Source organism: Polyodon spathula, chromosome 22 (genome assembly GCF_017654505.1).
Source record: "Polyodon spathula isolate WHYD16114869_AA chromosome 22, ASM1765450v1, whole genome shotgun sequence".
Classification (NCBI taxonomy): Eukaryota; Metazoa; Chordata; class Actinopteri; order Acipenseriformes; family Polyodontidae; genus Polyodon; species Polyodon spathula.
This window is the reverse complement of record NC_054555.1, coordinates 1,435,603-1,463,013: the sequence shown is the minus strand read 5'-3', so window position 1 is coordinate 1,463,013 and position 27,411 is coordinate 1,435,603. Positions and strand designations below refer to the sequence as shown.

General features: G+C 45.6%; 1 protein-coding gene across 3 annotated transcripts; it reads left to right on the top strand.

Moving 5' to 3' along the window:
• The first annotated feature begins 873 nt into the window (after positions 1 to 873).
• LOC121296991 (histone-lysine N-methyltransferase, H3 lysine-36 specific-like) lies at positions 874 to 24,326 on the top strand. 3 transcript variants are annotated; one of them, XM_041222977.1, is made up of 23 exons: positions 874 to 935; positions 5,514 to 6,442; positions 9,021 to 9,159; positions 9,773 to 9,945; positions 10,215 to 12,483; positions 12,964 to 13,079; positions 13,332 to 13,623; positions 14,086 to 14,207; positions 15,085 to 15,133; positions 15,489 to 15,622; positions 15,709 to 15,852; positions 16,070 to 16,193; positions 16,446 to 16,646; positions 17,249 to 17,428; positions 17,882 to 18,038; positions 18,315 to 18,520; positions 19,137 to 19,249; positions 20,242 to 20,511; positions 20,623 to 20,739; positions 21,068 to 21,209; positions 21,603 to 21,709; positions 21,802 to 22,009; positions 22,520 to 24,326. In XM_041222977.1, the coding sequence occupies exons 2-23, from the start codon at positions 5,531 to 5,533 to the stop codon at positions 23,263 to 23,265; spliced, it is 6,921 nt and encodes a 2,306-aa protein (XP_041078911.1). In that variant the 5' UTR covers positions 874 to 935; positions 5,514 to 5,530; the 3' UTR covers positions 23,266 to 24,326. The 3 variants fall into 3 exon arrangements, with proteins under 3 accessions (XP_041078911.1, XP_041078910.1, XP_041078909.1); XM_041222976.1 differs by lacking the exon at positions 874 to 935 and adding an exon at positions 3,896 to 4,104; XM_041222975.1 differs by lacking the exon at positions 874 to 935 and adding an exon at positions 4,136 to 4,765.
• The last annotated feature ends 3,085 nt before the right edge of the window (positions 24,327 to 27,411 follow it).

Here is a 27,411-nt window from a genome sequence, read left to right as displayed (position 1 = left end):
ATCATAGGTGCTGAGGGTCAAAGATCTTAACCGTCTTTTAAAAAGGAGAGATTATTAATATGTGTATTGCAATAACATGCATGTTCATGTCATGTTCATGTTCGTCGTTTCACTTTGTCAGTACAGGTTTCAGATTAACTATTTTGCACCTCTCTGTCAGAAAAAACTTTTCTCTTAGAAAAAAAATTGATGCAATGACCCGCACAACGGAATTTAACAATTCCTGGGGTTATGCTGCACCCTGGCAGTAGACTATGGTACTGCAGTTTAATACAACCAACTCTTACTATTTATTCCCATGTGCTTTGAGAAATGTCAAGCTTCTATCACGTGACCAATGGAGGGCGCCAGTATTCTATTTTAGATTCAGAGTGTAAGTCAGTTCATGGTAGAGAAAAGGGGTGGGGTATCGGTCCAGGGGAGTGGAGAAAGGGGAGGAGACAGGCTGGTAGACCATGCATTGCACACAGAGGCAGAGAAACAAACTAGCAGCTACACTGTAAAATGCGTTATCCCATGATAGTCCTAATTCATGAGACACCAGCTCAAAGGGCACACACTGTCCCACTGATATACTGCAACCTTGTGCTATCATGGATTGCACAGACTGTGAGCCCAGGTTTATCTTGTGTCACAATGTTTTGTATATTCCCAACGCTTCCCTGCCTTGCTATAGAGACTGCTCTATACTATACATGACTGCCCATTTTAGCATTCTTTCCCTGTCTGTGGGCAGGGATTGTAATCTTACTCCGCCTCTTTTCTCTTACATGCTGGCCAATAGAAAAAGGGAGCTTATCAATAATGTGTAATGGGGGGAGGTGGCCTGTACAGAGTCATTGCAATCTGCCTAGTTCCTGAATCACAAGCACTGGGAGTGAGCGGCTCAGCCTTCAGCCAGTCAGAAGCCGCCAGGATGTGGAAATGCCAGGACTGTAAGTAAATGAAATACTCATTGCTTACTCTCACCACTGTGCATTTTCTATTGCACTGGACAAAACAAACTATTTTTTAAAATGTTTTACAAGTGCAACACGCTGTCACAATGTTGGCGGGCCTCTTATTGCAAATCCAAGAAAGGATCAGCACTGTATTTTTGGGCAGAGGTGGTAGCGGTTCTGGTTTTAGCTGGTAATGCCGGTTTAAGCGACTATATAATGCAGGTTGCATGAAACATTCATTTTAAAGTGCTCGATTGCCACCTGCACTGCAAAATGAATATAATAAAGATCTGCATTTTATCATCATAAGAATGCTTAATTTGTTCATGCAGTCACCTTGCTTATCTCATGCAGTCTCATTGCTTATCTCATGCAGTCTCATTGCTTATCTCATGCTGTCACCTTGCTTATCTCACGCAGTCTCATTGCTTACCTCACGCTGTCTCATTGCTTACCTCACGCTGTCTCATTGCTTACCTCACGCTGTCTCATTGCTTATCTCGTGCAGTCTCATTGCTTATCTCGTGCAGTCACCTTGCTTATCTCATGCAGTCACCTTGCTTATCTCATGCAGTCCCTTGCTTATCTCATGCAGTCTCATTGCTTACCTCACGCTGTCTCATTGCTTATCTCATGCAGTCACCTTGCTTATCTCATGCAGTCACCTTGCTTATCTCATGCAGTCACCTTGCTTATCTCATGCAGTCCCTTGCTTATCTCATGCAGTCTCATTGCTTATCTCATGCAGTCTCATTGCTTATCTCATGCAGTCTCATTGCTTATCTCATACTGGATAGTTGACTCCAGTGTATGAAACAGCAAGCTCTTGGCTCACAAGGTAGCGAGCAGATTATGTTCATGTCCTGGGTTGCTTGCTGTCTGTGCTCCGTGTCACATACAGTGCTGGTCACTGCCAGTCCAGTGTCTGGCAGCACTGCTCATCAGCTAGACATTCTCTATCAATCAGGTGTGACTCACACTTCAGTTCTGTCTTCTCCCCTCCCTCCATCCCCCACACCTGAACCCAGCAGCACAGCAGCTTTGTGTGCAGATGATGTGCACGCATTAGTCAATGCGTGTGCAAGAGAAACGGATGCCAACGCATGTTCATCCAGGTGACATTTTGAACTCAACGCGGGTGATAAAATATAGATCACTAACCCATCTATACTTTATTTGTTTGTATTCCTGGCCGACTGTGCTTAGTACCCCTCAATGAGTAGCTGGTTCACTGGCTCTCCTGTTCAGACAGATCACTTCTCTTGCTTAGCTTTTACAGTTTGAAATATGTGTAGCAGCACAGGAATGAGATTCATCAGAAGACTGAAAAAGTAAGGCTCAGACTGAAGCATTTTCCCTTGCCAATGTGAGTCTTTACTGCAAGACAAATGACTAAACCTTGCCAGAAATCTTAGTTGCCAAAAATGCATGCATATATGTTTGTAGGGAACGCCTCGTTTTTGAGGACTATTTGTACAGCTAATAAATGTTTATTTGACTCTCCCTAGAAAACAACCACAGAGCATTATTTTGCACGATAACACACACACACACACATATATATATATATATATATATACAGAAACAAACTCCGTGTACCTCGTGCCTGGATAGCGGTCGTTAATAGTCATTTAGCAAACCTTGCTTATTATTTTAAATCGTTTAATTTAAGACGCATTTACTCTGGTACGGTACCATTTAAAAAAAAAATCTAAGTGTCTGAAATCAAAATGCCTGCAATGTAAAACCTGGCTTTCTTAAATAATCACAATTATGACTAATTATACGATAGTATAATCCTTCTGTAACACATCACCTTACTTAAAACTACGAGGGAAACCCCAGCGGTAGCGCGGACTGCAGTAACAGTATTTAATAGGCGCGGAATTGTTACTATGTGTATGTGAAGCTTAAATCACCGCAAAACCCTAATACTATGAGTCGCCGATTCAACTTCCAGTGCCTATTTTTTATTACTTTGCGTTTTTTACCAGCACGTTATGTTTTAAATACCAACCCCTAACTCTAAATCATTATTTGAAACTAATTGGCGCCGTAAGATCAACGGGGCGCAGTTAGGCAGGCTGCACAGAGCCTGCTATCTGCAACAGGCAGCTCATACACAGGCAGGCTGCGTTCAGAAAGGCATCGCGGCACTTTTAATGACAGCCACACTCCCCATATACAATTTAACATAATTAAAAAAAAAATAAACTGCATAATTGATAGCTCGTTTTGGTAAACTGAATTTGCAGGTATATACTTACAACTGCTGTGAACAGAACTAGGCTTCTTGCAGCCTGTAGGTGGCCCCAAAAGGAACAACATGGTGTGGTATTTAACAAAAAAAAGGGGGGGGGGTATTTTAATCAAATTGCATACACTGTGTTTAAAAATATAGAAATAACGCGCATGAACATTCAAAATAACCGACCCTTTTACTACCCATTGTGTATGGGTGGAGTTTATATGTAGGCATGCGTCTGTTTGGCTGTTTATATATTATAATATATATTTGATATATATATATATATATATATATATATATATTATATATATATATATATATATATATATATATATTTATATTTAGTTATTATTATATAATATAGATAGATAGATAGATAGATATAGCTGCCATATCAATTATTGTTTTCTCTCCAACGTTTTGTACGGTGAATGAAATGCCTAAATAATCTTATTATAATCTAACCCTAAATAATCTTGCTAATATTAAAGTGTGCGTCTTGTTCTGGGAAAAGTCATTTGCACACTCAACACAGAAGGGCGTTGTGTAAATCTGGTCATAAGACAGCCCTTCTTTGCGTCGCTGTGAAGTAGGTGACACTGTTACACTCCAGCGTGGGTATTCAGTTTTATCGACACTCTGTAACACTGGGGCCCCCAGTCTCAAATCTGTAACAGACTCCATTTTGAGTGTTTAAAGGCGGAGAGGGTAGGGGAAGTGCGGGCAGTGCTTCACACACGCAACCACAGCACGCCATGCTACGGGAAGACACCGGGGTTCGCGGTGGTTAATTCATTTCTCAAGTGGGGTTCTTAAATTTGGACAATATTTCTTATCAAACAATTAACCTAAGATGGAGGAAGTGACGCCCTGCCTGGGAATAAGGGGAGAAATGGAAATGGCGCGCTTGTGCTGGTATGGTTATACTGCACTAGTCTGAGTGGTGGCGGTGTATCTGACAACTGCACAACATAGATGCGTTTCACTGAAAAGGAGCCGAGCTGAGGCGCCCGGGGCTTCAGGATAGTACTAGACTCTATGCTTTTTAGCCGGGTGTCACCCAGCCCGTGTTGGTGGTCGTCTCAGGGTTTGACTGCGTTTTCTTCCACAGTAATGTGCGGCTGTAGGATTCAGTGATAGATACCGACACTTTGGGGAGGCGGGGGGGGGGATGGGAAGCGAGCAGGATTGGCTGCTGTAGAGTCAGCCAGGGCCAGGGTTTGTAGTATAATCAGGGCAGGTCGGCAGATACGAAACAATCATCATTTATTTAAAAAAAAAAAAAATATATATAATATAAATAAATATATAATAATAACAGTACAACGGTTTAGCAACAGAAAAAAGCAGCAGCTTTACATGAAGCGATGCAATGAAGGCAGTGTGAGAGTCTCAAAGCTGGGCAGTGTGTGTGTGTTTTTTAGTGGCTGCCGGCGGAGTGCTTCCCAGCACGGATATGAGCGCAGGACCCGGGCCTAGTCGCACAGATCCGCTTTCACAAATCGGAAAAAAATAACCTTAGACTTCACATTTTTAACCATTTTCAACTGATTTTACTGTGCCCGAGGTGTAAATGGTAAGATTTTAGTTGAATTTTAAACTCGGGTGTTTTTTTTTTGTTATTATTTGTAAACCTGTCGTGTGTGTCAGTCTGTCTGTCTGTAATGTTGTGAACGGGTGGGTGCGAGCTGAAAGTGTCAGCTTTGTGATGCATTAGGACAGGGCAGACATTTGGTCTTCAGCGTAATTCAATTGCTATTAAATACATTAATAAAATAACTCTTTGTGAAACGGTGACTATAATTAGATACACAGGCTAGTCCGACAGATTTTTTTTATGCTCACACAGTCTAGTCGCTGTGCTTTGACGTAACGTGCACAATCTTTTTTTCTTCCCCCAAAATGATCTAGAAATGGTTATATCTGTTAGATTTAAAGATAAACGAAGAGTTCTAAATTAAAGTGTACAACATGTAATCAAATTAATGAAAGTAAGATCAATGGGGGGGGGTTATAAATACATATGTATATATTTTTAAATAATTTGTTTAAAGCTAACGTTGTATGTTTTGTAGCGTTAACCAATGAATAAATGCCTGTAGTTTCAATAAACTTTAATTGATGGTGGTTGCATTGCTATTACAGACGTCCAACCAAGACTTTTTTACGCTAACGTTATTTATTTATTTTTTTTTTTTTGAAAAAATAATTTTAGTTAACAATTGTGATTATTTTATATTTCTTAATTTTAAAGACCTCAAACTATTTTAATTGCTATTGGAATAAAACAATATTTATTTTTTATATTTATTTTATTGTGACAGGATGGAGCCATGACAGAATGGATCAAACATGCAAACGGAATGCTGGAAATGTGTTGACTCTCTACACAGACCCACTCAAACCGCAGAGACCAGATGGCAACAGCGCCCCCTGTGGAAAAGGGTATGGCGTGGCAGCTGGATTAGACACCGCATGCGCCATGCAGCTGTCGAACGCCGCTGCTTTTAAAAACGGAGAATCGTACGTGTTCGATCCACAGGAGCCTTCCTCGTGCTACATCCCTCTTCGAAGACTGCAGGACCTGGCCTCTATGGTTAGCCAGCCAGACCTGGGTTTCAAAGATGGAGAGCAGCAGGGGCCCCATGATTTGCACGCTCAGGGGGCAGATTTCGGATCGGTCTCCTGTCATATTTCCTCCCCTTCACCTCTTAATAGTGGGGCGGAGGCTTTATCCAGTCGTGATTTAGAAAGCAATTGCCCCGCTCCTCCTCGGACTCCAGATTTGAACGCAAACGCAGTCCAGAACGGCTGGCTGCACTTGAAGCCAACTGCGCATGGGATGAGAACACAGCTTGGTAGTGAGCGAGATGGGGTGGAGGAGGAGGAGAAGGAGGAGGAGGGTGGGGAAAGGGTTGCTGCAGCAGTACTGAAACACAAAGCAAAGGCAGACAAGAGGAAAACAATCGTTAGCGGTGGGAATTCCTGCAAAACCGGAACTCTAGAAGTCATTGCCGAAAATCCGGACAGCCGCACAGAGGTGTCCAGTAAAACCAGTATGCTTGAGCCCAGCTCAGCTGGGGTCCACGCTCCTTCTGCGGCATTAAAGGACATGACCATGTGCTCCACTGATTATTTGGGAAGTGGTGCAGAAGATTCGGGCAGCGACATGGAAGAGTCCCGGGACGGCTGTGAGGGAGGAGAGCCAAGGGACAGTACAGAGGCCACATCGGCTACCCCTCAATCAAATTCTGTAAGCCTTTTATTTTGGGTTTACATATTTTAAAATGATTATTATTATTATTATTATTATTATTATTATTGATTCATTTTGGAGCAGCTTGTATGGAGCCTTGAGAACTCTCTGCTTCGGAATGCACTCTAGGATTTCTCCTGAAAAATCAGCAGTAGGCCATCCCTTATGGATCTTTATGAGCAGAAGTACCATAGACAAATAACAAAGGCTAGCACACAAAGCATGCAGACTCTGGTGTGCTGAGCTGGCCAGTATACATGTCTGTGGTACTTCTGCTTAATGAAATTCTGAGGGGTGGCCTATAGAGCTTTGTGGTGGCAAGAAAAGTGATTTATTTCACTCCGGAATTATGGCAGACAATGTACTTTTAAAACGGAGTTGGTTTGTTGCTCAGTTAAGATGGTAGCGGCAGAGGATACGACTTTCTTGTGAGGATTGGAAAGTGGGGAAAAAAAACAAACAGACAAATTGTCACATGCAGTTTAAGATTGGACATTTGCAAGTGGAAAGAGTTTGCATCTTTAACAGTGATAGTGTTAAGGATGACACGTTTTTAGATTAGGGTGGTGTTACTGTGTGTACATATAATGTAGAATTATTCCTATTTTTTACTAGAACAGTTTTGGTGCAAAAAGTACATATATTCTGTTCTCTGGAACCATGCACAAAGTGGTTCTATTATATTGTCTGTCAGTCTGTGTGCAGGTAGACTATTGAAGACACTCACAAAGGTAACCTCGATGACCTACAATACTGAGATTGCTGGGAAACCTTTGACTCCCAGGTCAAGGTCATGGAATGCCAGGCCAATCCTCTACTTTCAGCTCCCATCAAATTCACACAATTGCATGTCATCAGACGGTCGTGCGCGCTTCTGTAAGGCAATAGGCGCACCCTTTCTTTAGCACCAGCTTTTATTATGTCAGAAGTGTTGGTTAAATCAAACAGATTTGCAGGTAAAATAATGTTTGGAACATTTAAAAGTGTAGTTCATCATTTGGTAAAGAAACATGCAAAATATTTTATTTTATGTTAATGGTATATTCAAAAAAAAAAAAAAAAGGGGGTTTGTAGTGGGGTCTGTTTTGCTTTCCGGGGCTAAAAGCATGCATAACCTCCTGCTGCTGCAAGCAATACTGGGGTGAGATCTAACTAAACAATTGCCTTTGTGGTGATGCCCATATTTCACAATGTTGTTACCCCCCCTCTCACTCCTCAGCCCCAACCTACATACAAAAACATCTCGCCCCATTTGTCATCTCAAGTATAAATGCACATTGTGCTCGACATACAACAGGGTTCTCTATGTTAAGTGTATGTATACAGTAGGTTTGCTTTTGCATATGATCTTATAAATTATCGAGTATTCTTCCTGCCTGGAAGTGCATTTGTGATTTGCCTAGGTGAGGGGGACTACAGGATTCAGTGTGTGCATAATGATGGTCTGTTTGAATGTCTTGCATAATTGAAACTTGTGCTGCAAAGTGACCGTATCTTGTGCAGTTTGAGCCACCCCTTATTTGTTAAATTCTGGAGCTCACAATTTATTTCCCCTCCTCTCCATGCGAAACGCACTCCATGTGCAGTCCACAAGCTGATCGTAAACATATAGCCTGTATTGGGGTTGGTTCAGTTAGAGACAGCGATATGCAAAATGTCAAACATTTGACAGGTAGTGCGCGAACATGTGTGTACAACTGAGCTTGGACTTGGAGCCACACTGAAACAAACAAACAAAAACGTTTAATAACACACATCCAGGCAAACTCCTGTGGCTGATTAGCTTTGTAGTTCCCTATGTGCTGCGTCTAAAAATATGTGCTTAATGTGCATATCTCAGAAATGTACAACACTAAAAACTGCAGAGTCACAGTGTCTATATTTAACAGTTCATCAATGCTGCAGTTCATAAGAAAGTGTTCCTTTGTAAAAGGAAAAGGAACTAATATTGTTGCAGAAATGACAAATGAAAAGGTTTTGTGATGTCGGCGTGTTATTTTCTTTTAAGAAGCAAAAATAGTGAATTTAAGCCCTGTGTTCAATTCTTTGCCCCTCTGTCCGGATTCAGTTAAAGCCTTACCATAGTAAGAATATCCTGCCTGCTTGCTGTGTCATTCACATGTAGACTGCACTCTAGTTTCCGCTGGGCAGAGCATTGCTTCCACTGGAGGAGGACCTGCTTTTGTGATTTTGTATATGTATATGTAATCAATCAAGTCAAGACACTTGATATGAATGGATTTCGTCAGAGTGTGTAATAGATGTACCGCAATGTGAGAGAGGAAGACCAGGGCTGCAGAGGATTGCTGTATCTGAAAGGTGTCAGTAGATGCACACAGTAATCTGCACCCTGAATGCATGCTGTAGTGTGCACTTCATAGGGTGTTTCATACAATGCAGTCTTTAGTATCTGGATGTGGAGGAAATGCAGTTGTATATTTATTTGGTAATTGTTTTTGGTGCTCTTGCAATAAGCTGGTGCCGTAGTGCCAGTGCTGCTGTAAGAGGGCTCGTGGAGGTGCTGACGGCTCCCCCCCACCCCCCTCCCACCTCCCCCCCTCTCTTTGGCTTTCAGGGCTGCAGTCCGAAGAAGAAGCCCGCTCCAGTGGCATACGAGCTTGGAGACCTGGTGTGGGCCAAGTTCAACCGTCGGCCCTGGTGGCCATGCAGGATCTGCTGTGACCCTGTGCTCAACACCTACTTCAGGATGAAAGGTAGGGCTCCTTGCTGCAGCAAACACAGCAGTCACGAGAACCGGTTCCTACAGTCGCGATGGGGGATTCTGTAAAAGTTACTTACACACAAAGTATCATAGTAAAAACTGGAAAGGACCGTACTGCTACATGCAATATGTAGGTAGAGCAAAACTGCTGTGCAGGTGATCTCGGATTGGCGATGATCTTTGTTTGTGAACCCTTCTGTGTCTGGGTGCTACTGGGAGTTTGAAGTGGTGCGCGCCCAACCAGCCTCACCCAGGAGCAACACACGTTATTGCAGAATTGTTTAATGCTGTACTTGTCCAGGAAAGAATTTAAGACTTGCATTGCGTGAAACTGGAGTAACTCCAGCTGATACACATTGGGAAATGGTCAAGACTCCAAGACCACATTTCACTTTTAAAATTACTTAATATGTACTGTATGTTCATTCTGTGCTGTGCATGCACTGATGCAAATGTCCAATCTGAAAGTATTCTCATGAACCTCTAGTCTTTAAAATCCCCCCTGCTTGTCTGCGTCCTCCACGCTATTCACTTGCAGCCCTGTGTCACAGTGATTGTACCCGCGCCCTTTAGGCTAATCCACGCTGTGTTCCCTGTGCTTGCAGAGCCCAGTCGCAGACCCTGCCGGCAGTACTTCGTTCGCACATACGGGGAGATCCTGGACCAGGCCTGGGTGGTGGGGAGAGCCACCTTCCCCTTCGAGGGGCGCCACCAGTTTGAAGATCTGCCTGTGCTGCGCAGGAGGGGCAAGCAGAAGGAGGAGAACTACAAATACACAGTAAAGAAAATAGTATTAATTATAATACAGAAATAATACATGCTCTCTCGGGAAGAAAAGCCCGCTCGTGCAATGGCAGTAACATGCCAATCTTAATCTTATGTCTGTTGCATGGTAATTTGAAATTAAGGATGAAAAATTATTGCTGAGAAAAAAAGGTTTTATAAAGAATATGTATTGGGAGGTTTGATCATATAATTTACTCATGTCGTTAGTTAAAGCTTACTTTGTTACTAAGGTCTGTCTGTCTGTCTTCCTTCCCTCTTTAGATCCCGACTCGGTTTTTGCCTGTTTGGGAGGCCAGTGTGGTCGAAGCGGAGGCCACTCTTCCTGAACCACAGAGGAAATTCATCGGCAACTCCTCTGCAAATACTACTGACCTCCAACCTGCATCTGTGAAAGAAGAGGAAACAACTCTAACAAGCCCCCAGAGCCCTTCTGGGCCCCCCGAACCCTCATTGTCAGCGCAGCTGCCCAATGAAAAATCACATCCACCCAGGAGGCCCAGTCGGAAGAAGGAGGTCTGTGCCAAGACCCCGCGGGTCCGAAAGAAGCCTGCTGACTCCTGCAAAGCCTCCGGTGGCTCTAAAGAAGCAGAGACATCGAGGAACCAGGTAGCAGCTGTGGCCAAGGCAGTCTACACTGGGCCCGATGACACCCTCCCTGCTGACTGCCCCTATTCGGATATCGTTTCTGTACCGAGGATCCTTTGTCCAAAGGTTTCAGAACGCACCCCTACACTTGAACCGGTCCAGCCGCCCCCGATCCCGTTGGATACCCCCACGACAGAGATCAGGAAGCTCGCCTCGCGACAGAGACGCAAGCGCGTATCGGTGAGGAGGGTGCCGAGAGGGTTGGCCAGCGATGCCACCAGCACAGGCTCAGACTCGGAGAACAGTTCGTTCGGGGGCTCACTCTTATGTTCTGCGAGCGCAGGACTCTGCGATTTGTCTGGGAAATCCAGCAGCCAGCGGGCCAGGTGCCTCCCAGCCAGCAATAGACTGACGACGAGAGCGCTGAAGGTTATGGAGGAGGCAGGAGCTGACAAGCGCATTTCTAGCTGTAGAAAATCTGAATTGTCAAACGGGGAGGCGGAGAAGAACTTCACATCCGCTGAAGGTCCTGTGGAAAGCTTGGCTTCCGCGAATAGCTGCAAACAAGTGGGCAAAGTTGACACTTCACAAACACTCTGCAAAGACATGACGCAGCAGAGCACCCCAGGGGGAATGCACGCTGCTTTATCAGAGAGAAACAACGCTGCGCTCCCGAATGGGCCCTGCGGAAAACCAGAGGGAGAGTCCTGGCTGGATTTCAAAGAGCCTAGTGACTGGGTGCCACTGTCGGAGGACACAATGGCCCGGGTGACTGCCCTGGTGAAGAGGGAAAACAGCCTCCAGGAAAGCTCTTCCTCCTACACTTCCCCTTCCTCATCTTCTTCCCCCTCTCCCTCCTCCAACCCTGCAGACATTGAGAGTGCTGTTGTCAAGCATATCCTCTCGTTCCACTCTCTGAAGAACGACGACGGCGGGTCAGGCAAGCCTGCTACCTTCAGCCCAGACTCCAACTACAAGTACAGCACCTGGCTGATGCTGTGGAAGGGCATGCACGACAGCCGGGCAAGGGAAGGGCCTCCGATGCTCGTGGGGCAGTGCGTTGGTACCTCTCACAGTACACCTCCTGTCATCCCTCAGACTACCCCTCCCAACACCCCTCCAAAATATAACGCACAGTCTGCAGGGCTGTCTCTCATCTCTGGCGCTGGAGGAAATAAAAGGCACGAAGGGAGATCGGAGGAGATCACCCCGGCTATGTGGGAAAAGAAAATGACAACCAGGGTGAGAAACAGGCAGAGCAGCCTGCAGGGACCGGTACCGACACAGCTTCCCAGTAATGCATTACCAGCCCAGGGAAACGGTTCCAGCACCAACATCAAGCGAGCCCGACCCAGGCCTCCTTCACAGAAACGGGTGGACCCCAAGGGGGGGGGTGACGGCTCGGGCGACGCTGGTAGGAGCAGCAGCAGCAATGTTGTGAAAGTCCGTGATGAATACGGGCGCTTCAGGAAAGGCTCAGTCACAGCAGCGGCCAAGAGGCGGAGTCACAACAACGTGCCTTTGGAATTGGCTGAGCACGCTTACGGGAAAGACTTCACGCGAGCACATAGCGACGTGAAACTGGGCGGGGGCTCCTCTCTCCCATGGGAGCACTCCTGGACCCAGTCTCCAGCTGGGGCCTCTGAGGACTGTGGACCTGCCGATATAAACCGTGTGGCCCCTAAGAAGCGCTGGCAGAAGTTTGACCACGGCTCTGATAAAGCAGTCAAGAAGGAGGGAGCGTGTGAGGGGGAGGAGATAGAGGAGCTTGAGGGCGGAGAGACGGAGGTGCCTTTCGAGCTGAGCGGGGGCTGTGAGGGGGATCCGGGTCACATCCTGGGACTTACCAAGGCTTCCCAACCAAAGAAAGGGGACGACAAGCTGGCAGGCGCTCAGACAGACACTAATAAAACACCTCTGACTGCCGGAGAGGTCTCGCTGTCAGGTATTATAAACAGTGTATAATCAGAACAAGCCCTGTTAGATTCTATTTAAGAATAAGATGAATTCATATTTAGCATGTTGGTAACCACTCAGATAACCTATAACACGAAGCACTTCAATAAAGTGAAGGAGTACAATATTTATGTGAATGTTTGAGACTTTGTGTTACAATAGTAATGTGTGTCTGGAATAGACTGAACAAATACTGAATATTAAACATGGTGTATAGTTACTACTGTATAAACACCAGGACCAAGATCTGCATTTCACATCCACTTTTTAAACATCTAAACTAGTAGTACACTCCATTTGAGAACCAGAGGTTTTGGGTACTTGGAGAGCAACAATATAGGATAGGCTTTCTTAGTAAAATGATTCTGAAATGAAGACGGCACTTTGTTTTACTGATAAGAGGAAATGTGGAATCTGCTGGATTGAAGTGGGTTTTAAGAGATTTGTCTCTCATACTGTAACCACGCAGCACACTCGGAAAGCAAGCGACGTAGGAAACCCAGCAAGAGACTCCTGGAGTGGACTGAGGAGAGCGAGACTGGAGTGAAGAAGAAGCAGAGAAAAGGGTCTGAGCAGAGCGGCAAGGTTAGAGCGATTGAAAAAAAAAAATATATGTATATCATTTTCTTGTTCACTGGTCTTATCTGTCTTATCCACAGATTGGATGAATCATGTGTTCCTAACCCCCTCAGTCACTGTGTGTGCAGTTGTACCATGTTAAACTACTGATGATGATGAGGGGGTTAGTCTAGTATCGTTACTGTTGGCGTCAGCAATGGGTATAAAGCTGCGACGGTGAAGAAGTCTTGTACTCACCTGTACGGTTGCATTCATTAGACTGGCGAGGAAGAGAACAGCAGAGAAGCAGCAAGCGATCAGCTTTCACTGGTGACGTCTACGCAGGAAGAGCTACACACTGCAACCCCAGAGCACCATGCGCTGTCCACACAGGAGCCAGGCGGCATAGAGGAACAGGCTCCGCCCCAGGATGGGCATGTCCCGCCTCCAGATACTCTGACTCCACCCCCAGAGGCCCTGTCACCTGCAAAAGAGACCCAGAAAACAGAGCTGGACCCTGCTTCTCCCGAGCCCTGCCCCCTGGAACCCGGGCAACAGTCTCCAGAGTCAGGTGAGAGCTTATGAAAGGCTGAAACAGCCATACTTGATGTAAGCATGCATGGGTTCATTTACATCTAGTGCTTACAGAATACAAAATGTTATATATTTTTAAAAACATATCTTTCAATGCAGGATTTATTTAACCCCCATTAAGCTTTTAAAGCTGAATGTACCGTTGAACTGCGCCAGATACTGTCAGCAGAGTTTAACACTGGAAATGTGCTCTGTCTGCATGGGTAGGCTTTTAATGGAGTGTATCTCCTCTTCACCTTGACATGGAAAGTACTTCTGTTGCATTATCCCAATAGTGTTCTTTCATATACATTTGATTTGGTATTGTCCTATCAGTTTTATAAAGTGCCTGTGGGCTGTTGTTGGCTGCATTGCACTGGAAGAATAGCCCTCTTAATATTAACGCAGTAAGGAAAGGTACAGTAGAAGCGTTTGAACTAGTTTAACACATTTTTTATAGAGTGCCAAGAGAGGAAGAGGCTTCGGAAACCCACTAAAAAGATTTTGGAGTGGACCATCGATGTGGAGTCGATCTTAATTCCAAAGAAGAAGCCAAGGGAGGATTGTCGCAGCTCCCAAAAGGTAACTTCCTATTCTGTCATTTGGCAAGTCAAAACCGATGCGTCTAGCCTGTCAAAGCCTGCTTTCTCCTGAGACCATTTGAGATACTGACTTCATATTTGCACATGCTGGTGACACTGACCTGCTTCAGTAACGCACTGATAAACCACCGGCCATCCAGTGATACAGAGCCGCAGTTTGAAATGGTTTCTTTACAGGTGCATCATATCCAGTTTACTCAATACCCATAAAAGTTTCCCACAGTGAAAGTATAGCAAAGTGTAATAAAGCATAGGTAAGCATTGTAAAGCACAGAGAGCTATGGTAAAGCATATTGAAAAACATGGCAAACCAAGGTAGACTGACAAATGCATATAAAAAGCATGGGGAGAAAACGGCAGAGTTAGCATGCAGATTTACTGTGGTAAACTTTTCTAAGGGTGTTTACAAGCTATTCAAGCAGACTTCCACTTCCATTCTGCCCCGAGGACGTTTAGTTTGGGTTCACATGCAATGTTGTTGCCTTTTTTTTTTTTTTTAAGAAATTCTGCTCCATAAGAAATTACAACTACATTTTATCGTTTTTGTTATTTTGTCCCATTCCTTCCACTTTTCCTCTTGGTGGTCAGGAGTGTAGTGAACAAGGTACCAGAGAGGAGGAGGAGGAGGAGGAGGAGGAGGAGGAGGCAGGGGGGCAGGACAGTCATGAAAAACAGCAAGAGGTGAGGGCAGGAGTGGAACAAACTACACAGGAGGGTAAAGCAAGTACAATTACACACGCGATGCAATCGAAAGGCCATGTGTATGCGACGCTGAACACAGCATTGTGAAACTGCTGCCACTGCCAAAGCGTGACGTGGAGCGTGCTGTTAATCTCATGCTCTGTTTTTTTTTAAAGGGCGAGCCCATGAAGAAGAGCGTTTCCTCGTCTCCAGGACTCTGTTCAGGTGAATAAGATGCGCCTCCCTGCAGCAGTTGTCAGTTTGTACATGGTGATTGGTGTGCAGTACAAGCTAATTTATTTCATAGGCAAAGTCTTTTATTTAGTTGAACAAATAGATGTCATTTTTAAAAAAGGGATGGTGGGCCTTCTGATGCCTTTTTGATCTAAGCATTACTGGTCTGCTAAAGTTTAACCATTTTAAAAGCGTTTCAATCATGTATGCTAAGCATTAAACAGAGACTAAAGCCTTGCGTGGTTGTTTCTACGGGGCTAGCTTGTGGGGCTACGGCGCGTGCGTGCGTGCGTGCGTGCGACGAGACGTTTCCATTAACTGCTGTTCTGTACCTCCACATCCTCAGCACTGCACCCCGACCGAAACAACAAGAGGAGGAGGCGTGTTTCCTCCCCGGTGTTGCACAAGAAAAGCGTCCCCAGCGCCTTCGAGGAAGAAGGGGGTCTTGAGGAATCCACCGAGGCAGCTCCTGAGCCTCAGGTAATTCTCTCTCTCTCTCTCTCTCTATTTATATAATTTGCCTCTATCCCCACTAACGCCCCCGTCTCCTCTCTCTGTTTCCCCAGATCTGCCTCTCTGGACAGCCCTGTGAGGACAGCCCTGTGACAGTGAAAGAGGAGGTCTTCCAGTGCGATCTGGGTGTCCCGACCAATAAGAAACCTACAGGAGAGAAAGGCGGGGGCGCCTCCATGAAGGAGAATGTTTGCCAGGTGGGGGGGCAGGGACTGGAGGGCAGTGGGTGTGGTTAGAAGGAATGGGCTAAATGAAGGGGGTGGCTGTATAGAAAGTGGCAGGTTATAGCTCCTCCCACATCTTCATTCAGTTGAGGGGAGGGAGAAACTGCACAATAGGCATGAGAAGAAGTGGTTTAAAAGAACGGTTTGGTCAGTAAGATCTGAATGGTTGCTTGTGTAATTCCCCTGGCAGGTGTGTGAGAAGCCCGGGGAGCTGCTGCTGTGTGAGAGCCAGTGCTGCGGGGCGTTCCACCTGCAGTGCATCGGCCTGTCGGAGATGCCCAAGGGAAGGTTCATCTGCAAGGAATGCACCTCCGGTCAGTCTCTGCCGTTTCTTCAATCTGGCGCTTTGCTTTGACATTTTACAACTAGTTACCCATTGTGATGATACAGTGAACACCAAAAAAAAATTACTTGAAATATGCGTGCTTCTGAATTCCATATTGCTGATAGATTATTTAGTAATTTAGTACAGTTTTTTTGTGCACGCTGTCGAAAGAGAATGTTTTGTATATTATGCTTTTGCATAGTCCTGTCCGAACTGTCCTGTGTGCTTTGTATCTGTGCAGGGATCCACACCTGCTTCGTGTGCAAGAAGCCTGGGCCGGACGTGAAGCGGTGCATTATTCCAGTGTGCGGCAAGTTCTACCACATGGACTGCATCACCAAGCACGCCCCGACTGTGCTCCAGAACCACAGCTTCCGCTGCTCCCTGCACGTCTGCCTGTCCTGCTACATCACCAACCCTGCCAACCCCTCCGTCTCCAAAGGTAAGAGCCCCGGGAGTGTCTGCAGGCAGGGTGGAAGTAAGACCCATTGCATAGCAGTTACACCCATTCCAGGGTTTAATGCAAGCTTCATTAGTCAGTGTATAGGTAACAAGCTCACGTGTGTCTTATTAAACTCATAAGAAAAACGGGGATGGATCAAACTGCTGTGCAATGAGAGTCTTATTTCCAGCCCTGATAGGTAGCATGCCTGTCTCTCAGCTGCAAAGGGAACTGGCTTGGAATCTAGGTTAGACATCGTTTGTAGAAATACAGTCTTTGATGCAGGGTCAGTGCCTGGATAGGAGACAAGAAGGATCTTAATTGGCCCTGGTAGCTGTGTAGGAGAGCTCTGGTCGTTCTGACACAGGGACGTAGCGTGTATTTTAGTGCTGTTGGTTTTATGGTTAATGGTAAAAAATAAAAAAGTCAAAGTAATATTAAAAGGAGTACTAACATGTTAAGCAGATGAAATGAAGACCATGCTCTGTAGCTGTGTAACAGTGTTCTCTTGTGTTTGCTGAGCCTCTGACTGCCTGTGGAACATGCTGGTTCACAGCAGGTGGAGTCAGCAGCCTCAGTCCCAGTGTTTCTGTGTTCCGCAGGACGCTTGACCCGCTGCGTGCGCTGTCCCGTGGCGTACCACGCCAACGATTACTGTATGGCTGCCGGGAGCGTGATCCTGGCCAACAACAGCTTCCTGTGTCCCAACCACTTCACCCCACGCAAGGGCTGCCGCAACCATGAGCACGTCAATGTCAGCTGGTGCTTCGTCTGCTCCGAAGGTGAGACCAAGCGCAGGCACTTTTGTAGGGGCTGGGAAGTTCATGCGTATATCCCGATAAATAATATTGCATGCTTTTTTTTTCTGTGTAAATGTGCGGACATGTATTTTGTTAAACCAGTTTCCTGGTTTTGTAGGGATTGCTTAACTGATTTATTATTATTATTATTATTATTATTTTTATTATGATGTCGCTTCGGGGGGTGTTTGATACTGTGGTCCTTGCTTGCTGGTATATTTTCTCAGTTTGTGTGTGGGGGTGGGGTATGTTGGGGGAAGGGTTTGCTATGCTAATGTGTATTCCAGTGTATTTTCCTTGCAGTGTTTGTCTAGCTGTGTGTTTGGTGGTACTTTGTGTTTTTGTTAAAGCAGTTTTCTCGCGCTCCCGGCGCTGGCTGCTCAGTTTGATTCCCCCTCTCCTCACCTGCTCTTCTCCCTCCCTCCCTCCCTACAGGGGGCAGTCTGCTGTGCTGTGAGTCATGCCCTGCTGCCTTCCACCGGGAGTGTCTGAACATCGACATGCCCGAGGGAAGCTGGTTCTGTAACGACTGCCGGGCTGGGAAGAAGCCGCACTACAAGGAGGTGGTGTGGGTCAAAGTGGGGCGCTACAGGTCAGCAAGCTGCTCTTCACCAGACTGGGGAAAACAGAATAGGCATAGAAATGAGATTCCATATTGCATGTCAGGTTCACCCACAGGGTATAAAAGCTCAAGAGTATCTTATTAAACATGTATTAAAATCAGGAATGGATCAAACTGCTATGGCAGTGAGGCTTATTTTCATCCTTGTATAACCAGCGCAGAACTGCGCAATGTCCTATTGCTTAGTTTCATGTGTTTTCGAATAGATTACAATAATAATAATAATAATAATAATAATCCTCCAAGGTGGTGGCCTGCCGAGGTGAGCCAGCCCCGGAACATCCCGGCCAACATCCAGCGCATGAAGCACGACATCGGCGAGTTCCCGGTGCACTTCTTTGGCTCCGACGACTACCTGTGGACCTACCAGGCGCGCGTCTTCCCGTACATGGAGGGGGATGCCAGCAACAAGGACAAGATGGGCAAGGGCGTGGACCCCACCTACAAGAAAGGTACAGGTCGGAGCACTGAAATCCTCACTGTACCAGGGGTGGGAGGAGCATTCCGCGGGTTTAACGAGTATGCGGCTGGTTTCATAGAACACGATTCACCCTAGTCTCGGACTGCCTTATCTAAAGCAACATGAACTAGTCCAAGAGTAATCTTAATAGGGTTGGTGAGTCCAAGCAGTGGTGAAGCAGTTTACTGCTTCGGACCTCAGTGGAGGGTTAACTGGTCCACTTAACAATAACAAAAGTCATGGTTGTAACAAAACCCTGGACTGGAAAGGCCCAGAGTTGCACACCTCTGCCCTGTACTGACAGTATTATCTTATGATCTGTTCTTTTATAAAGAGATATTTTTTTTTTTCAAATAGAAACGCATGCTTATTTATTCCTCTTGAAACTTCTCATAGTTTACAAAGATTTCTTTTAAACGAGTTCTGTGAATTTCTCTGCGATGAGTACAGCTGGTTAGTCACTCTTAGCAACTTCTCTTTTACTACACGCTTGGATAAAAATGTGCAAATGTAGCTATTGACGGCTCCTACGACTTTCCACAAACGTGACAGGACTCCAGTTCCCAACATGCGCTGTCCCTAGTGTTATAGTTTGTTCCTCTCCCCAGCTCTGCAAGAGGCTGCAAAGAGGTTCCACGAGCTGCAGGCTGAGAAGGAGATGAGACAGCTGCAGGAGGACCGGAGAAACGACAAGAAACCCCCTCCTTATAGACACATCAAGGTCGGCACAGTGGACTTGGTGTAGATGACTGGTCTGCATCAGTGAATGCTTGTGTTGTGTATTGTGTGCTGGTGTTCATGATGATTTCATCATGCTCTTCTTGTTTCAGCAGTGTCCAGTTAGAGTGACCAGCCCTTACACAGGTTTATTACAGTTCATTATCCTGTTCTATCACTGAGTTAAAAACATATAAACAGCCAGTATTAAATAATGTTATCCACAAGCACAGCACTTTTCTGAGTTTAGCATTGCTGTCTCTTTCTTACTATCTTCTTGGGCTTTTGTTGCACATGTGTTTTTATACTACTGAGTTTGCTGAGGATCGCACTGGTTTAATGTCTACAAACCTTCACCAGTTTCCAGTATCACTGAACAAGTTTCATGCACTGAGCTGGTATATATTTGTCTGCATTGGAGGTCACCAGGTTTTGTAAATCAGTTTAATGGTTTATCAGTTAGATTAGGGGATTGTTGCTGTTTTTTTTATTAGAGATTTTAATTTTTTGTTTTTGTGTGTTTCTCTACAAGAACCTTCAAGTGGTCTTTTCAGTTAATCTAAACACCGCCTTCGTTTAAATCATTAGAATGGGTGTGACTGGGAAAACCAACACTGGGTGCCATATTTGGTCCTAATTTCACATTTGAACATGGCAGCGCTGTTTAGATCAATTAAATTCACCCCCAAAGTCTTCAGTATCGCTGCTAGTACTGTTGCTAACGTGTGTGCGTATGTGTGTGTGTGCGTGTGTGACTGTGTACGTGTGAATCTATGTGTGTGTCTGTGTGTGTGTGTCTGTGTGTGTGTGTCTGTGTGTGACTGTGTACGTGTGAATCTATGTATGTGTCTGTGTGTGTGTCTGTGTGTGACTGTGTACGTGTGTGACTGTGTACGTGTGTGTCTGTGTGTGTGTGTCTGTGTGTGTGTGTGTGTGTGTGTGTGTGTGTGTGTGTCTGTGTGTGTGTGTGTCTGTGCGCTCTGCTCTGTGTTGCAGGTGAACCGGCCAATGGGGAAGGTGCAGATCTTCACGGCAGACATGTCTGAGATCCCGCGCTGTAACTGCAAAGCGACGGATGAGAATCCCTGCAGCCTGGACTCGGAGTGCATCAACCGCATGCTGATGTATGAGTGCCACCCCCAGATGTGCCCGGCCGGGGACCGGTGCCAAAACCAGAGCTTCACCAAGCGTCTCTACCCAGAGCTGGAGATCTTCAGGACCCTGGCCAGGGGCTGGGGCTTGCGCTGCAAGAGCGACCTCAAAAAGGTAATGTGCAGACCTCCTGTGTGTGTTTTAAAATAGGTTGTTTGCGCAATTCTTTTTTTTTTTATTTGTGTTCTATGACGAGACATGATTCCGACCCTATTCAATCCCCAGGGCGAGTTTGTGAATGAGTATGTGGGGGAGGTGATCGATGAAGAGGAGTGCCGAGCAAGAATCAAACACGCTCAGGAGCTCGACATCTTCAACTTCTACATGCTCACCCTGGACAAGGTGAGAGCCCTGCTCATTCCCACCTCTGTGTTGCTCTGTGCTTCTCTAGCATTTATGTAAGATATTTTAATTATCTTTATACTTTTGACGTAGTATTTTGATTTGTTTGCTAGTATTGTAACGTTAAGATTATTTCCTTTTTAACCCCCACCCCCCCACCCCCACCCCCGCAAAAAAAAAAAAAACATAAAACAAAATAATGCAGATTGCAAATTTGAGTAAAGACCTTGATAAATGTGACCCCGGTCTTGTACCCCAAGGCTTGTCACAGATTCAGCTTGCTGTAGTATTTTTGTGCTGTAGTGAGTGTGTTGTCCTGTCCTCCCAGGATCGTGTCATCGATGCTGGCCCGAAAGGAAATCATTCCCGCTTCATGAACCACAGCTGCCAGCCCAACTGCGAAACACAGAAATGGACCGTGAACGGGGACACCAGGGTCGGCCTCTTCGCTCTCGCAGAGATCCCCTCTGGTGAGAGACACGAACACAAACCTACAGTCCTCTCGTGTCTCTCTCTCTTACTCTACTGTACCTTCTCTCGCAGAGATCCCCTCTGGTGAGAGATGGCAACACAAACCTGCAGTCCTCTCCTGTCTCTCTCTTACTCTCCTCTACCGTCTTCTCTTTTCCAAACCAATATTCCCTCTTTGGCCTTCTGTAACCAATGCTGGTCACACCTGTGCCAGGTTAGGGCCTAATGTTTGCAAATCGACACATTGCATGCTTCACACTTCAAGACATCATGCTGTAGGTATACAGAACTAAACTGCTTTAAACATTGAAGACATGTAGTTACAGTTGAAACACGCGCGCACATCCTACATCTCATAACCTGCTGGTAACGCGTGTGCTTTCCTTCACAAGGCACGGAGCTCACCTTCAACTACAACCTGGAGTGTCTGGGGAACGGCAAGACTGTGTGTAAGTGTGGATCCCCCAACTGCAGCGGCTTCCTCGGAGTGAGACCAAAGGTAGTTTTCCTTTTTAATATTTTTGGGAGTCCAGTTTGTGCCAGTGCTGGGCAGAGGTTGTAACTTTGTGCTTCGCTCCCTGTGCGTCTCAGAACCAGCCCAGCGCCTCCTCAGAGGAGAAGGGGCGCAAGCTGAAGAAGAAGGCGCAGGTGAAGCGCCGGTCCAGATCAGAGGTGCCGAAGGAGCGCGAGGATGAGTGCTTCAGCTGTGGGGACGGGGGGCAGATCGTGTCCTGCAAGAAGCCAGGCTGCCCCAAGGTGTACCACGCAGACTGCCTAAACCTCACGAAGAGGCCAGCCGGTACGTACCCGCGCGTGAGCACAGCGCTGACAGCACCTACTGTAGCCATGCCCGCCTACGTGGCCTTTTCATTTCCGTTCAAAATAGAAACTGCAATTCTAACATTTGCCTGTAAGTAACTCGGTGCCCACTTGAATAAGCTGGGCTTTTCAAACTTTGTAAAGGCAGACAGATGAGGGAGAGGGCTTGTAGCAGGCACATCTCAATCAGGTGCTTCTGTGGGTTAAGGACTGCACAAACTTCCTTCTGAACATGCCTCTCATTCAGACCACTGTAAATTGCTGGGATGTAAATAAGACTTGCGTTGCATAGTAATTTCATCCATTGCTGGTTTTACTGTGCATGTAGTAAGACACCAATATGCTGCAGCTCATCAAGCTCGTAATAGTAAAATCTGGAACAGGTGAAACTCTTACCTGGTAGGAGTCGTATTCTCATCCCTGTTAATCCACCTGGGAGACCTGCAGACATGTTGAATGTGTTTTCTGGGTCTCTGATTGGTTGCTGCAGGTCGCTGGGAGTGCCCGTGGCACCAGTGTGACGTGTGCGCGGAGGACGCCGCTTCGTTTTGTGAGATGTGCCCGAGCTCCTTCTGCAAGCGGCACCGTGAAGGAATGCTCTTCATCTCCAAGCTGGACGGGCGGCTGTCCTGCTGCGAGCACGACCCCTGTGGGCCGGACCCCCTGGAGCCCGGAGAGATCCGCGAATACGTTCCTGAGTCCCCTGACAAGGACCCTGGGCCAGGAGTGGCTAGGGAAAAGACCCCTAAGAGCTTCGCTGCAGCCAGCAAGGACATCGCAGACACCACCCCCGAGAGCACTGCTGCAGCCAGCAAGGACATCACAGACATAACCCCTGTTCCCATCACCCCCAAGAGCACTTCTGCAGCCAGCAAGGACATTGTAGACACAAGCCCAGCTCTCACCACCCCCTTTCCCTCCCCCACCCCCAAGAGCTTTGCTGCAACCAGCAAGGACATCGAAGACACAACCCCAGCTCCCACCACCCCCACCCCCTCTGCTACCCACAAGAGCACTGCTGCAGCCAGCAAAGATATCGCAGACGCAACCACCACCCCCTCCACCACCCCCAAGAACTTCACTGCAGCCAGCAAGGACATCGCAGACACAACCCCTGCACCTACCCCACCTACCACCACCTCCCCCTCTACCCCTACCGTCTCCTTCACCACCACCCCCATCACAGCCACACCGGACGAGGAAGGAAAGGATGAGGGTCGAGGGGAGCAGAAGTGACTACACCCCCCTGGCCTTACAGCTCCATCCCTGCTTCAGTGGAGCTCCTGGAACTCTCCCGACTCTCCTGACCCAGTTCAAATCAGGAGAGGGAAGGGGAGACTGCAGAGTGAGCTTGGATTGGACAATCTGCTGCTCTCAGCTGGATGGGAAAGACTGCGGGGTTTGCGCTGGATACAACGTGGCTGCTAAGCATCACAAATAAAATCTTCCTTTTTTTTTAAACACTTTTTTTGGCAAAGTAGCCTTAAGAGAAAAGGAAAGGTGAGGTGAGATGTAGACCCCCCCACACATACACACAGAAACACGCACATAAAACATAAACCAACAAACTTAAACAAAGGATTTTAGTTTGACTGCACGTTCAACCAACTTGAAAAGAACTTTACAGTTCTTCAAAATTGATGACTCCCCCCCCCCCTCAGCTGAGCAAGGTCTACAAGTCAAACAGCTGCTTGTGTATATCTATAAAAAAAAAAAAAAATGTTGTAGCTGTCCCGTGTAAACTGGGATTTCGGGAAGGTTTGAGGGAGAAACATCGCCCTGTGTGCCCTGCTTTCCGACTGTAGACCCCAGTTGCTGTTTTAGCGAGCAGTTGGTCGCCTAACCCTGCCTTCACCCCTTGCACCTCGGAGTGGAATAGGTGTGTACTGGAACTCTCCAACACTCATACGGGCAACAAACAGACAGACGAGAGAGAGAGAGAGAGAGAGAGAGAGAGAGAGGTTAGAAACACACTTGGACATAGAGAGAGAGAGAGAGTATTGTTTGTCATGCAACGTATTAGAAATACACTGGGACACGAGAGACGGTATTCAGAGTTTCAGTCGTGCAACGTATTATAACTTTGGGCTCTTACTAAAACTGAGCGACTGGTAAATGACAAGCGTGGGCATTTCCATAGTGCTGCAGTACCATCAGATCGAAATGCCTGGATACTTATTACATTTTCTTTTTATATAGTGCTGTGGGTTAAGTTCAGTAGAAGGGCAACGACCAACCTGGACTCGTCCCACATTCACGTGTTTGTGTGTGTGTGTGTGTGTGTGTGTGTATATATATATATATATATATATATATATATATATATATATATATATATATATATATATATATATATATATATATATATTACACACACACACACACACACACTTCTAGATGTGGCAGTGGTTTTATTTTTTTGTATTTGTTGATCAGCTGATCTAAGGGTCAGTCTTGTGTTACCTGGTGCTACAGTTGTGGGCTCTGCTGCCAGAACCATCTCCTATTAGAAGAAGCCCTGAATCTCGGCTGGACTTTGAAAGAGCACAAGTGCGGCTCGGGTTCCAGGGCACTAGATGTTTCAAATATTTTTATTGTCCTTTTTGTTTTCAGTTTTGGAGTACACTTGGATTGTGTCGTGATTGGAACAGCGGTTCTTCTCATTGGATGACCAGACCAAGGACAATGGTTGGGGTAGTTCACCCCTAATGAACACTGCTGACAGTAACCTTGCAGTATATTTCCCTGAAACTTTTTATTCTCCAGCTACTGGTGTGTGACTTGGAGTTGCGGCTCTATGGGAGAAGGGTGTGGCAGGGTCTGGGAGTGTCTGAGGAACACATTACTGTGTTCAATATTGCAGTCATTGCTGATTTTACGTTTGAATGAAAGCCCAGGTCTCCCCATTGAGCAGCGTTTACAGTCTGTGGGATGCAGCTGTTTGTAAGTAGTAGCTTGTGCCAAGCACCTCGTCACACTAGTTCATCAGTTCATCACAGAATCATGCTCCGATTGCGCTTGGTAGAGCATCTAGTTCAGTGTTCTCACCTCTGTAACAGATTCTGTTCTTGAGAAAGCTGGTAGTGGTGGCGGCTGCTGTTGTGCCCTTACAAACCCGTTTTGAATTTAGCAGCATTCTGCCACAGGAAGCTGCTCATTCTGAGCTCAGGCTCTAGAGTCAGCAGTGCCAGCAGCCGAGCGAGGAGGAGGCTGTGCAGAAATGTTATTCTGTGGGACACGCAGTGGTATTGTACCCCAAATATGTTTTAATGGTAGTTAATGCTCTCTGAATGTAACTTCATGAACAAGTGGAATAATGAAAAACAAGTCGAGATTGTGATAAGACCCGGATCGGTTTTGTCTCATGCCAACTGGAGAAGATTTGCTGTTACTGCGCCTAGAAGTCATTTTAGTATAATTACATGGTAAAATGCGTTAAAAAAGTCGTGTTTAAGTATAAAATTTTTTAAATTTTTATATATAATATATATTATATAATAATATAAATAATATATATAGCTCTGGAAAAAATTGAGACCACTGCAAAATTATCAGTTTCTCTGGTTTTACTATTTATAGGTATATGTTTGGGTAAAATGAACATTTTTGTTTTATTCTATAAACTACTGACAACATTTCTCCCAAACTCCAAATAAAAATATTGTCATTTAGAGCATTTATTTGCAGAAAATGACAACTGGTCAAAATAACAAAAAAGATGCAGTGTTGTCAGACCTCAAATAATGCAAAGAAAATAAGTTCATATTCATTTTTAAACAACACAATAGTAATGTTTTAACTTAGGAAGAGTTCAGAAATCAATGTTTGGTGGAATAACCCTGATTTTCAAGCACAGCTTTCATGTGTCTTGGCATGCTCTCCACCAGTCTTTCACATTGATGTTGGGTGACTTTATGCCACTCCTGGCGCAAAAATTCAAGCAGCTCGGCTTTGTTTGATGGCTTGTGACCATCCGTCTTCCTCTTGATCACTTTGATCACTTGATCAAAGCTGCCCGATTCCAGCCTTGCTGAAGCACTCCCAGATCATCACCGATCCTCCACCACATTTCACAGTGGGTGCGAGACACTGTGGCTTGTAGGCCTCTCCAGGTCTCCGTCTAACCATTAGATGACCAGGTGTTGGGCAAAGCTGAAAATTGGACTCGTCTGGGGTGCTTCAGCAAGGCTGGAATCGGGCAGATTTGTCTTTGTGAAGGGCGCATGAATCAAGCCAAGTACAAGGTTGTCCTGGAAGAAAACTTGCTTCCTTCTGCTCTGACAATGTTCCCCAACTCTGAGGATTGGTTTTTCCAGCAGGACAATGCTCCGTTGCACACAGCCAGGTCAATCAAGGTGTGGATGGAGGACCACCAGATCAAGACCCTGTCATGGCCAGCCCAATCTCCAGACCTGAATCCCACTGAAAACCTCTGGAAAGTGATCAAGAGAAAGATGGATGGTCACAAGCCATCAAACAAAGCCGAGCTGCTTGAATTTTTGCGCCAGGAGTGGCATAAAGTCACCCAACATCAATGTGAAAGACTGGTGGAGAGCATGCCAAGACGCATGAAAGCTGTGCTTGAAAATCAGGGTTATTCCACCAAACATTGATTTCTGAACTCTTCCTAAGTTAAAACATTACTATTGTGTTGTTTAAAAATGAATATGAACTTATTTTCTTTGCATTATTCGAGGTCTGACAACACTGCATCTTTTTTGTTATTTTGACCAGTTGTCATTTTCTGCAAATAAATGCTCTAAATGACAATATTTTTATTTGGAGTTTGGGAGAAATGTTGTCAGTGGTTTATAGAACAAAACAAAAATGTTCATTTTACCCAAACACATACCTATAAATAGTAAAACCAGAGAAACTGATAATTTTGCAGTGGTCTCCTAATTTTTCCCAGAGCTGTGTGTATATATATAATCTCAACAACAGAGGAGAGCAGTGAATCCAGTTAGGCCAAGTTGCAGGTGGCAGTACACGTTAGTGTGCCCCTCAGAGTCTGTGGAGTGTAAGTTAGGCGGGCTGCACACAGTGGGCTGTGCGTTTGGTTCCAGGTTGCTGTGTGATTTAGCTGCTTGTCTGTCTGTAACAAACTACCTAGCTTCACCTTTTAAAAGATATTGTGGAGATTGCTGCAAGAAATAATGCCTGTGTGAGCCTCTCTGGGTTTTATTTATGTTTTAATAATAATGATAATGATAATCGAAAGGTGCGTTTTGAATAGAATGCGAAATCGAAGTATCTATTATTTGCAGAACCAAATGATAAATCGAGTATAGTACATGTGAAGGGGAGAGTGAAGTATAACCAAAACACTGTCTGAGAGGGGTCCTGATCATTCATTCATTCATGCATACATGGCTGCATTTT

Excerpts from the sequence above, each read along its gene's own strand:
- LOC121296991 (XM_041222977.1), top strand. The coding sequence starts at position 5,531 with ATGGATCAAACATGCAAACGGAATGCTGGAAATGTGTTGACTCTCTAC. Across the intron at positions 15,623-15,708 it reads AGGCAGCTCCTGAGCCTCAG|ATCTGCCTCTCTGGACAGCC; the intron begins GTAATTCTCTCT and ends CTGTTTCCCCAG. Across the intron at positions 17,429-17,881 it reads GTGCTTCGTCTGCTCCGAAG|GGGGCAGTCTGCTGTGCTGT; the intron begins GTGAGACCAAGC and ends CCCTCCCTACAG.